This window comes from Sinohyriopsis cumingii, chromosome 19 (assembly GCF_028554795.1).
Source record: "Sinohyriopsis cumingii isolate HCF-2022 chromosome 19, ASM2855479v2, whole genome shotgun sequence".
Lineage (NCBI taxonomy): Eukaryota > Metazoa > Mollusca > Bivalvia > Unionida > Unionidae > Sinohyriopsis > Sinohyriopsis cumingii.
Window position 1 is genome coordinate 32,527,334 of NC_142979.1, and position 12,875 is coordinate 32,540,208.

Below are 12,875 nucleotides of genomic sequence, written 5' to 3' on the forward strand. Positions count from 1 at the left end.
CTGGTTGTCCTTCTTTATTAGGCCATCCTGTCTGCATTTAACTACTAGACTGGTGGTCCTCCCTTATGAGGCCATCCAGTCTGCATCTAAAGAATAGACTGGTGGTCCTTCTTTATTAGGCCATCCTGTCTGCATTTAACCACTAGACTGGTGGCCGTCCATTATGTGGTCATCCAGTCTGCATCTAAAGAATAGACTGGTGGTCCTCCTCCTTTATTAGTCCATCCTGTCTGCATTTAGCTACTAGTCTGATGGTCCTCCCTTATGAGGCCATCTAGTGTGCATCTAAAGATTAGTCTGGTGGTCGTCTCTTATGATGCCATCCAGTCTGCATCTAAAGAATAGACTGGTGGTCCTTCTTTATTAGACCATCCTGTCTGCATTCAACTACTAGTCTGGTAGTCCTCCATTATGAGGCCATTCAGTCTGCATTAAAAGTCTGGTTTATTAGAAAGGGTGATATATCATTACAATGGTACACAGTGTTTGGCAAGATGGCCTATGATCATGGTATGATCATGGTATTGTCTTTCTGGACAGGAGTCTCAAGACTCTGGGGGAAAAAAGCACTCTTCCCTTCATGGATGAATTGCAAGATAGTTATACTCATCACAGTACACTTCTCCACTACACCCTTTATGTTTTTGACATTTGTTGTCTCTTAACTTTTTATTGGGTCTGTCTCGTAAATGATGTGTGATTGCTCATTAAAGGGAAACTTTCTCATCAAAAATAGATACATAAATTGCTGAAAAGTGTTGTAAGTGTGAACACTGTTAAGAAATCAGCAACATATGTTTATAATATTTACCTGTTTTAGTATCGAGGTTACACCAGGTAACTGTGAAAGAGAATGAAGTTGCCGTCCTTTTTGACATGGTCTAGACTGAGAACAGGTAGGCAAGTTAGGCAAAGGTTTTTCTGATGGCACGAATCTGCATTTACTAGGCCCAAGAATGAATATGAATTAGTAAAGTTTTACTTGGCCCAGTGAATGAGAGGACATGTGGTTTTTCTAGGCCTTCAAAAAGGGGACCACTGTAGTTGCATTTACAGAAATAACAGAGATTTCGTGTTATTTTAGAATGCCACAGAGTTGGTCTATACAGTATATGTGTATAAAATTGCAAGATTTTATATTTATTTTTCATTTGCAGATCCAATGTAGTCTTTCACTGCAAATCCAAGCACAAGACCCTGTCACTCAAGGTCCTGTCATGCAAAGATGATATGGCTATTGAAGGACAGGAGCTGGACATGTCACAAGATGGTGAGGACATGATGACCCAGGACACCTATGATCCAGGTACGCTGCTCCCTTATTTTAACACAGGTACATTGCTCCCTTATTTTAACACAGGTACACTGCTCCCTTATTTTAACACAGGTACGCTGCTCCCTTATTTTAACACAGGTACATTGCTCCCTTATTTTAACACAGGTATGCTGCTCCCTTATTTTAACACAGGTACGCTGCTCCCTTATTTTAACACAGGTACACTGTTCCCTTATTTTAACACAGGTACGCTGCTCCCTTATTTTAACACTGCTTCTTATTTTTACACTGCTTGCTTATTTTAACACAGGTACACTACTCACTTATTTTAACACTGTTCCCTTATTGTAACACAGGTACACTGCTCCCATATTTGTACACTGCTCCCTTATTGTTACATTGTTCATGGAAAACTTAAATGTAACTCATGTCACAAATGAGAAAACCTAATGTTGAGGGATATAATATTTAAGAAAGTGTGTTATAACAGTACTTTGTGTTAATAACAGTATCTTGTGTTATAACACTACCTTGTGTTATAACAGTATCTTAAAACACAAAAATAGGTTAGTTGATGAATGTATTGCTTTTTAGTAAAGAACTATAATTAAGTGAAATAATTCACAAGTACAGTAATACCTCGAACATTTGCGAGGTTAGGTTCCAGAACCAGTCGCGGATCAGGAGGAATCGCGAATATTTGGTATGAGTCACTAAAAATGCTAATAAATGCTTATTTCTAGGGTTTAAACCCTAAAAATGACCCAAATCATGCTCCCAAAGCACTTTAATTTCATTTAAAAGTTAGCTTAATACATTACCCTTAAAAAGAGAAATAAATGGTTGATGTAAAAATAGAGTACAGTATCACCTAATGGGTATTTGCCACACTAGCACATTTACAGTACAGTACATGTACAGTATACTAATATTACCCCTATACTAATTCATTAGCTGCCGCTTTCTTTTGCACTCACCGTAAGGTAAAACCAAGTAACGAATGGCACTGTAAACTTAATGACTGACATTTTATTGTCATTGTCAGGAAGGTAAACTAGGTAAACTTCATATGTCACAGAAGTCATATAATGAAGGTACAATTCAATAAAATAAAGAAAACATGTACGTAGAGGGTACCAATGAAAATTTCGCGAATCCAGAAACGCGAATGCACAAGGTATTACTGTAATAGTAATAAAACTTAGTCAAGAACTATAATTAAGTGAAATAATTCAGCAAGTAATAGTAATAAAATTAAGTTCAAACAAATGAAGCAGATCCTTGAGCTAAAGTTACAAAAGATCAGTCAGTATAATGACGGGTCATATTGTGAGACCCCATTACATTAGAGAGGTTGAGAATGGTTGGATGAGGCCTGGCAAGCATTTTAATACAAATTTGTTTATTCTCTTAAGTAATTGGAATTTCATCTCTGAGGAATCAACATCAAAACTTCAATGGAAAATACTTTCACTTAACTAAACTTCTGTTTTTTGGTTTGTGAAATAATTTGCTTACTTCGCTGAAGTGATGTAATCAGAGTGAAATTCTCTTCCATTAATAAATCTTTCTTTTTCACCTAAAGAAAGGGTTTTCAAGCTGACTGATTGAGGTTGTACATATATCTACTCCATCTAACACAACAGTCAAGATGACTGAATGTAACTGCTGAATCCAGTATTCTATACCATTTATTCTGCATTCAGAACTCTTCAAAGATTTTCTTATTTCAATCACACAGTTTCTGCACAAATCAGTAAACATTTGACAAATGGTTGCATAAACATTTTTATCTTTACCTTCACAATTTTGGTTACGTAAGCTGTATTCTTGATTATCTTCTCTTCCATGTTAGATTCTAAATTGGAACAGTCAGAGTGTATGGAGGAGGAGGAGGAGGAGGAGGGATTTGATTTCCAAATAAAACAAGAGCCTCAAGAATCTGAGACAGCCATTCCAGAGGACAATGCTGGTAATTTCACACCTCACCTAAAGACTATCATTAAGGTTCCACAGTTCAAGAGAACTCTGCCACCTCCAGTCCCAAAACAGACTATCAAGAGACGTCCAGTTGCCAAAGTCAAGAGTCAAGATGGCTATGTGATGTCCACCAATAAGTTGTACAGGTTCAACCGTGAAGGAAACCCCAAGTTTGTGTGTGTCCTGTGCCCATATGGAGCAGATACACATCCCAAAATGAAACATCACTTGTACCGCCACCGGCCACAAAGATACAAATGCCCGTACTGCAGTCACCGGAAGTATCCGAGGTATGTTGACTTCATTTTGCTTATACCAACTCCTATTTAGGTCCATCCTTGTGTATATAAAGCAGGGGTCTCAAACTCAAACAAATGGAATGCATGAGGGCATTTTCGATGGCCCAAGGGCCGCATCGCCTTTGTTATCTCTCATGACATCTTGTGACGCCAATCATTTTGCAGGCCACAGGATACGGCTTGGCAGGCAACGTGTTCAAGACCCCTGATATAAAGGCTGTTTAGTCTGTTTAAAGACTATATAATGTCTGAGAACAATGAGAGAGGTATCTGTCACCACTGCTGTGTTACAAAGAGGACTCAAAAGTTAGGTGTTAATCACTTGTTTTTTCTTAGTAAGTTTATCAAACATGCAATGAATTTTGTTTTGAAATCTCTGCACTCATTTTTTTCCTCACGTTTGCAACCAACTATATATGCTTGCTTATACGTTTAGGTCAACTGGGAATAATGTAGACCAAGATCTGCTGTCACATAATGCAACAACAGATCAGGATTCAGCTTGTTTGTTCTATTGATTACTCCAAACACACTGCGTAGACCCATATCTGACAGTGCATTATGCATTGACAGATCTGAGTTGGTGCAATTTGCTGTTGAATTTAACTTGTAAGTGAGCATATGTGGTTATCGTAAATCTTCATAATTTAAATGCACTGTCCCCCCTTTGTAATGTGAATCAGAGCCGTAAAAGTAACCTGTGTTAAATTGATTGAGTCTTATAGCAAGGGATGTACCAACATGCTGAATTCCTGACTGTTCATTAGTCTACAAAAATAAAATGCACAGTAAAAGATTGTGTATAGCAATCAGAGAGGACTGGGATTTTTAGAACATTATAACCTAGAAATGTTATACCCAACTTTGTCTTTTATTTTTCAAAATGTTTAATGTACATGTCCTTGTCGACAACATTGGACATACATTTATGCTGGTATGATTACTGTCATAACTCGTATTTAATGTTAATAAAATTCACAAACAACATACATGCTGTCATGAAGAAAAAAAGACGATAAACCTTGTACATGTACTAGACTGTGAATCATAAAAATCACATGTGAAAGCGTCTTTGTTCATTAACTTGATGACTAGTAAATTTGTCCTTTAATTTCTTTGGATGGAAAGAAATTGTTTGTAGTCATCTGTTTTCATAATTTGTTGTTGTTGTTGTTGTTGTAGGGTTTAACGCCATTTTTCAGCACACAATACGCTATACATGGCGGCCAGTATTAATGGTGGAGGAAGAACCAGGAAAACCCCCGGAAAGAACCACCGACCCTCGAGAAGCTACTGGCAAGCTTTCTCACATACCCACATTAGCCAAATCCAAGGCTTGAACCTACGCAGACAGAAGTAAGATGGCTGTGATCTGTAACGGAGAGCGCTTTAGACCACTCGGCCACTCAGGGCCCCGTTTTCATAATCAATCCATGGCTAGCATACTACATCGTAACCAGGATGGCCACCACATAATTTCAGGCTAAGTTTTGTTTCTGGTTTTCATATTTTCTGCACATCTTGAATATGACTGTAACCAGAGTACCTGGTGAATTACAAGGAATCTGCATGTATTAATCTTATCAATGGCTGTCTGGTCCTGGCAAAGATTTGTGTAGAGTGATAAAATTGCAATTACAGTCTAATGCAAATTTGAACCTTGCTGGGTCCGGAAACAACAGCTGGTACTGAATCATTGCCATCCTCATCACTTCAATTCCTCATGTTATTTGTAACTTTGTGTTTATAGAGACATTTTTATTTCCTGACCAGCAACTTTTCTGACATTTCCTAAACAGTAAGAATTTAAATAAACATGATGGAGATTTACTTCAAGCTGTACTCAGTCACCATTGATGTATCGAATGATAAGCTCAAGATTATTTCTAAATTATACAGTCCAAAAAGTACAAAAACTGCCACTTCTTTTCTTGCTTTAATTCCAGTGAACTAGCAGTTACAAATTGTAACATGCCGTTTAAGACTGAGGTGTGATTATCACGTCTTTGTTATCTGGCGCATTTGTTAGACCTATGCTAGGTATTGATTTATGAATGACACATGATATCATGCATTTGCAAAAAGATACTTTGTTGTTTAAATGGCCATTATTGTTCATCTGGTTTTGATGCATAAGGTGATAAAAATGTTATAACGCTGCTAATATTTTCAGGTGACCACACAAATCAGATGCTATAACTAATTAAACATAAGAAGGGAATATTACGGCAAAGCCTATGGAATACATAGTAGTTAGAAATTGTCCACGGAATTTAAACTCGGACATTCTAACAGGGAAAACTTTGCATTCTTTAAACACAATAAACATTCTTCTCTGCATAATTACGTGTTCCAGAAATAAATCAGTACTGTGAAATAAATTAAGTAGCAGTGATAAAACAAATTTGACACAAATAAGGGGACATATTACTGCACCCTCATTATTAAAAGGCAGCAGTATACTAAGGTGATTCATTACCATACCCACATTATTAAAAGGGTAAGAATATAAATAGGGGATTCATTACAATGCCGACATATTAAAAGGGCAGCAGCATACAAAGGGAATTCATTACCATACCCACATTATTAAAAGGGCAATAATATAAATAGGGGATTCATTACAATACCCACATTATTAAAAGGGCAACAGCATACAAAGGGGATTCATTACCATACCCACATTATTAAAAGGGCAACAATATCAATAGGGGATTCATTGCAATGTCCACATATTAAAAGGGCAGCAGCATACAAAGGGGATTCATTACCATACCCACATTATTAAAAGGGCAATAATATAAATAGGGGATTCATTACAATACCCACATTATTAAAAGGGCAATAATATAAATAGGGGATTCATTACAATACCCACATTATTAAAAGGGAAACAGCATACTAAGGGGATAAATTACTACACACACATTATTTAAAAAGGCAACAATATAAATAGGGGATTCATTACACTACCCACATATTAAAATGGCAGCAGTATACTAAGGTGATTCATTACCATACCCACATTATTAAAAGGGCAACAATATAAATATAGGAGATTCATTACAATACCCACATTATTAAAAGGGCAGCGTTAAGGGGATTTATTACCATATCATACCTGCAGTATAAAAAGGGTTGTAGCATATTAAGGGACTTTATAATGATGGACCACTATATTGGAACGAAGGAAGAAAATTTTATTTCAAATTAATTAAAATCATGCCTGCAAGTGAATTTAGCAGTCCCCTTCCCAAAAAATGAACAAATGGACTGTCCAGAAGTTCAAAATTCATGAAGCTTTAGGAAGGCAGAATTGACCGCAACAGTGTTAAAGTTTTTCACAGTTGCATATCTCTTTGACATAGTGACTATATTTAGTGTTCATGTAGCAATAAACAATAAACTCTATTCATAACAATATAAAGCTGTAAACGGGGGGAGAATTGTCCCTCCAAATTTGGTTTTCGTTATCTAGGGGTTGACCACCCTTGATGTTATTGCCCGGTTCGAGTAAATATAAATATAAGTGGTGAAACTTATAGGTGAAATAGATAGAGATCTGAGCAGGTATATAGAACAAACCAACACGAGCCCCTGTACATGTAAACAAACAATTTAATCAATTACATACAAACACTGTGAAAATTCATTACATAGGAATGTACTCTGCTTTTAGAAATTTAACTTTCACTGAAATACAAAGAAAACGCAAATAGATATAAATAAAATAGCCGATCTGTTTACTGATAGATTTAGTTCATCATAGGATTGAGTGAACAATCGAAGTCAACGTCTTGTATGATTTCATAACCTGCTTGTTCTCAGTTTGTCTTGCTTACTCTGTAGCTATTCAGACCCTTGGATCTCAGGATGATACTTTCCACCATTCGTCTCAGGATACTCTCAGAATATGTTTCAGAAATTAATACGTCAACAGGATTACATCACCGGATTGTACATCCCACTGCACTTCTCTCTATACTTCTCAGTATACGTCTCAGAATAACATCACATCATACGTCCCAGCATATTGCGTCTCAGGATAATACGTCTCATACGTCTCAGGAGCTATTTTCTCCCTTTTAAATAAATATAAATAGAGACAACCTAAATTTCCCGTTATTTATGAAACAGTTAATTCTTCATTATTCTCCCTCGTTATCAGATTTCACTATCAGTGCTAAACAGACGCTAAGGCTATCAATCGACTCCACATGTCCTATAATGACCCTAGTTAGTCGAATGGCTAATTCGTTATGCCTTGACCTTACACATTAACACATACACGAGGCCTGGGGTTCTGAGCCAGCCTCAGTTTACACGGCGAATAAATAGGACACATCACATCAATCAATTACTAGATCATTTGAGTCAATACACACTTATTCTTAATCATACGTGAAATCTTCTAAATTCGGCGAATTCACACGGATTCTCGTAATCATATTAACTAATGTAATGTATTAAATTCTTAGAACATAATTCTTATGTAAACAAGACGACAGATTCAAACAGTCCGTCAAACTTATCTAAAGAAGATTATTGTACGACATCCTATGCATAAACTCAACACAGTTATACTTCAAAAAGCAAATTATTACACGAATGTAGAAAAAATATTCATGCAACTACAAGTAAATAACTTCAGCAAAGTATTATATATGGCATCAACAAATTACATGGAATTGTCACACTACCTTTGCTTTCAATGTTCCTCCCTCTAATCGGTAAATTAGTTCGTCGGTTCCTTTCGACAATAGTCCCCTTTGGACAACAGTTCTTTTATGGGGAATTTCTTGCAAATCCCCTGGAGCCTACTCTGGTTTTCCCACGTAGAAAAGCTTAGACTGATTAGAATTTCGATGTGGCGGTTTTAAAAACCTAGAGAATTTTGTGTGGGAAACATGCCCCTTATTCAACGTAACCAATCAGAATCGAATATCTCTGCCGCCTTTTTCCAGAGGAGCCAAAGTCACGGTCAGCTTGACCTGGTAGTTTGAGTAACAGAGTTTATGCGATCTCTCAATTGTGACAACTTTACCATGAAAATGAAGTTTTCCTTGTCCCTAATAGTCCGCCTGGCTGCTGTATAAACAAATGTTTAATTAGGAACAAAATTCTCCCTCTAAAGGATATTACCGTACACGGTAGTATGGCGATATGAAACGCGCCTGTCTCAATAAATCTAATTAATGGTTCTCTGGTCTCAACCAATGTATTCTTGTTAGATCGACATAAAATTTGCTACTTCACAAAAGCACACCAGCACATCATAGGATCCTCTCAAATTTTTTATATCATATTTCACCTTGTTTATGAAAAAAATTAGTATAATACAAGTTTTGGATCTCCTGCGGATTCGATGCATGTGGAATTCACTGTATATGTCTACAGTTTCATAGATGTTGCCCAGACACATCAATGTAGGAATCCCACAAAATTATTACACATTCATGCAACTGGAGAGCAGTGATTCACAAGAACTCCAACAAATTAATTTTAATTCTTTCATATAAAACTGTACTCTGTGCTAATTCATTCATATAAAACTGCGCTCTGTGCTAATTCATTCATATAAAACTGTACTCTGTGCTAATTCATTCATATAAAACTGTACTCTGTGCCAATTCATTCATATAAAAATGGACACTATAGAATTTTTGTTTAACTGTTAACCCTTAAAGTACTTGCCTCAGCATACATCACAATGCCAGTAGAGGTATTATAGCACTTGTCATGACATCAGTCTCATTGCAGGTATGTAACTGTTTACACCTCTGGGTTCTTCGGCTTGGCTTGAATGGTTGTTAAACTAAATTTGATTGGCATGTTTGGCCCTGGAACAAGTATTCTGTCATAGTTTGAACCTTGTGTCAAGCTTTGCAAATGTGTATTTTAAATGCAGGCTACCTAGAACACCAAAATGGCTGATTCCAAACATGGTTCATTATCAGATGACAATGATTAACTTTAAAATCATTGTCATCTGATAATGAACCATGTTCGGAACCAGCCATTTTGGTGTTCTATGTAGCCTGCATTTCAAACACACATTTGCAAAGCTTGACACAAGGTTCAAACTGGGAAAGGGTTAATGAAAATACCATTGACTGATTTTAAACCCCAAAATGATGATGTACATGCTGGATGGACAAAAACTGACAGCATAAAGGTCAAGCCCTCTTATGAACTGTATCAGATTATAGGAACTGGGAAAGGGTTAATGAAAATACCATCGACTGATTTTAAACCCAAAAATGATGATGTACATGCTGGATGGACAAAAACCGACAGCATAAAGGTCAAGCCCTCTTACAGTGGTATTAGATGTAGGAAAGGCAGAATAACAAGCTTAATTAAAATACGGACAGTTAAAAGCAGAGTGAAATTTTAATTGCTCTTCTCAAACAATTTAGCCCTGAGGGATCATGTGCTACAAAACTGTATGGCTGTATAAAAAATCTAAAGTGACATTAAAAAGTAAGGATAAATAATTTATTTGGTCAAAATATCTCTCTTAGACAGGACACCATGGCATTTATGGAGCAGATAAGAAATCTATCATAATAGTCAGCAAAGCATCGATTTAAGAAAGTGAAACTTTGGCAGTGAAAAATCTTATTTTGGAGCAGAAGTATCCAGAAGGCAATACCTATGAGCTGTGGAAAATTGTACCTAACAGTGATATGGAACAGTTTCCTAGTGCTGGTCACACTAGCTATGTACATGCCCCTTCAGACATCATGTGAAAAGGGGAATCTCATCACATAGTTGTATTCATACACAGACAAGGCACACTTCTAAGCTCAGAAACAATCAACAGATTAATGCTTATATGAGTAGAGACAAGGTCATTAAAAGAGCTGGATTTCAATAGAGCTGTCACAGTGGAGCCAGATGAAAGATGGATATTGAATTGTTTGGATAATATTGAACTTTGGATGTTTTCTCCCCTTTTTTTTTCTTCTTCTCCCCCTCATGTGTTCGTAACAAGAGGGCACACCACCCCACCCACCCTTAGATAAAATTCTTGCAGCATCTCTGCTGTTTTTATGCTTTGAATTTGTATCATGCTGGGTTAAGAACATTCGTAATGCTGTGTACACAAGACACCATATTCTGTCTAGTACTTGTCATCATTTCATTGGGAGGTTGCAACATCATATAGGGTATTGTTTTAATGCTCTACTGTACAATCTTGTCAGTCCAGTCCAACGGCAAAACGTGTGGAACCTGGTCCACTGTCATATAATGCAGTGGCTGATCATGGTCTGAGCTGGTTTTGTTCATATGATTATTTCTAAGTGTATGGACCCAGATATGCCAGTACATTATGCAATGATAGATCAGGGTCTGTGCCGTCTCGCAGTTGAATCAAACTTAGATGAGGTTACAGATGGTCATTTTTGATGTGCTGTTTGTAGTTGAAGTGAAAAATTTGAGTTTTATTAAGTTTCATTTTTTTACATGAACTTATTTACATGAAATACTATTTTTTTTGTATCTTCTTACCAACATAAATAGGCACCATGAGATTACTTTGGTGTTGTTTAAGTTACAGCCCATGAAAATTCAGAGCACTGGATTGATTTGGATTTTAAATAAACGTAGCTTTAACAATTTTTCAGTCATATTACTGTGATGTCTGCAGTGTGACAGTTGATAGTGATGTCTAGCACAGGGGCATCATGCCACAGACATGTAGCATGATGTCCCACCCAGTCAAATTATTCTGACACCAGGCCGACCAGTCATAACACTAACCTGTTAATGCTGACCGCCAAGCGAGGCAGCTGTTAGTACCATTTTTGTAAGTCTTTGGTATGACTCTGCCCGGGATCAAACCCATGACCTACTGCATCTGATGCGGACACTCTAACCATTAGGCCGCCAGAGTGGTTGAGCACTAGATTGACAAATTGACTGAAAACAGAGCAAAAAATGTAAATGTATGCCAATTTAACAAATCCATTTATTTTTAAGCACATAACCCAAAATCTTTTCAGTATATTAGTCCTGCTGTAATGCTCAATTCTAGAGTTGTGCTAGTGTGGCCAGAGTTAAAAATTGGTAGAAAAGGTATTCCCTGGATTTTGCCCCCACTGGCGCTCTTGGTTATGACTAAGGAATGTGTACATGTTAGGCAGTTTTTACAGTACCTACTGTAGACGTTATTTTTATATCAGAATAACAGTGTTGGTTTGGTTTGAGAGTGTAAAGCCTGTCTTTATTTTAATATTTGATTGATAGAGGTTGTTGGGGTTTAAGAGTACAAAAGCCTGGTCTTATTTTGATATTTGAATGATATAGATTGTTTTGGGTTTGAGAGTACAATGCTTGGTCTTACTTCTGATGTGGGGTGCCCCGAGTGGCTGAGTGGTCTAAAGCACTCTTCGTTACGGATCACTGCCATCTCACCTCTGTCTGCGGCGGTTCGAGTCTAGGATTCAGCCAATGTGGGTATGTGAGAAAGCTTTCCCAGGTTCTTCCTCCACCATTAATACTGGCCGCCATGTATAGCCTATCATGAGCTGAAAAATGGCGTTAATCCCCACAACAACATCAACAACTTCTGATGTGCATCTCACTTTCTGAGCTTTAGAGGTAAATTACAAATAAAAACTAATCCATGCCAATAATGTTTGTTGGTTTTCTGACATTTTAAAATTTCATATGTGCACTTTAAGATAAATATTAATGCCTTCACTAAAATTCATGCTGTTATTTTAAAAACAAAAACATAGTTTGTGATTTGTGTTATTATAACCTTATTCCTCTTGAGTACACAAGATGAGCTGTCATTTTCATAAACAGTCAGCTCTGCATAAACACGGTTTTCTTGATAGTGTTCAAAAAATCGAAACACATCAAGGTTTTATGTTAACTCAAGAGTTGTAGACCAAATTACTTTTATTCTGTACTTACCATTTGTTTTTTCTATTTCCAAAACTCTACTAATAAAAGATAGCATGGCCCATGTTTGAGCTGGAGCGTTTGATCAATATGAACTTGGGTATCAGGAAAGGTTTTGCATGTTTTATGAATAGTTGAAATGATTGTTCTTGATCAATTTCTGAACACTCACTCAGATAGAACCATGTAATTGAATGTGCCCTAAAATATAATCAGTCACTTTGCCATTTTAAAAATGTTTGAATTTCCTAATGATTAAAGGTCTGTTTGTTATTGTTAGCTTGTGTTTTAAAATACTCCAGTGAAGTTTAAAAAGTTCAGATTGCTCCAACCTGGGAGTAAAATTCCCAGTTCATTATATGCTTTTCTAAAATTCCAAACAAGCACAGTTTTAATTTTATGCA

At 36.7% G+C, this 12,875-nt stretch overlaps 1 protein-coding gene across 5 annotated transcripts in view; it reads left to right on the plus strand.

Annotated features, from left to right (window-relative positions):
- The window catches only part of LOC149775396 (uncharacterized), a 126,413-nt gene that overhangs the window by 91,507 nt on the left and 22,031 nt on the right, over window positions 1–12,875 (plus strand). For all 5 annotated transcript variants that reach the window (XM_089944042.1, XM_089944041.1, XM_089944040.1 and 2 more), the window contains exons 3-4: window positions 1,158–1,306; window positions 3,132–3,546. In XM_089944042.1, coding sequence (XP_089800168.1) covers window positions 1,158–1,306; window positions 3,132–3,546 — 564 coding nt within the window. The remainder of the gene's footprint in view (window positions 1–1,157; window positions 1,307–3,131; window positions 3,547–12,875) is intronic.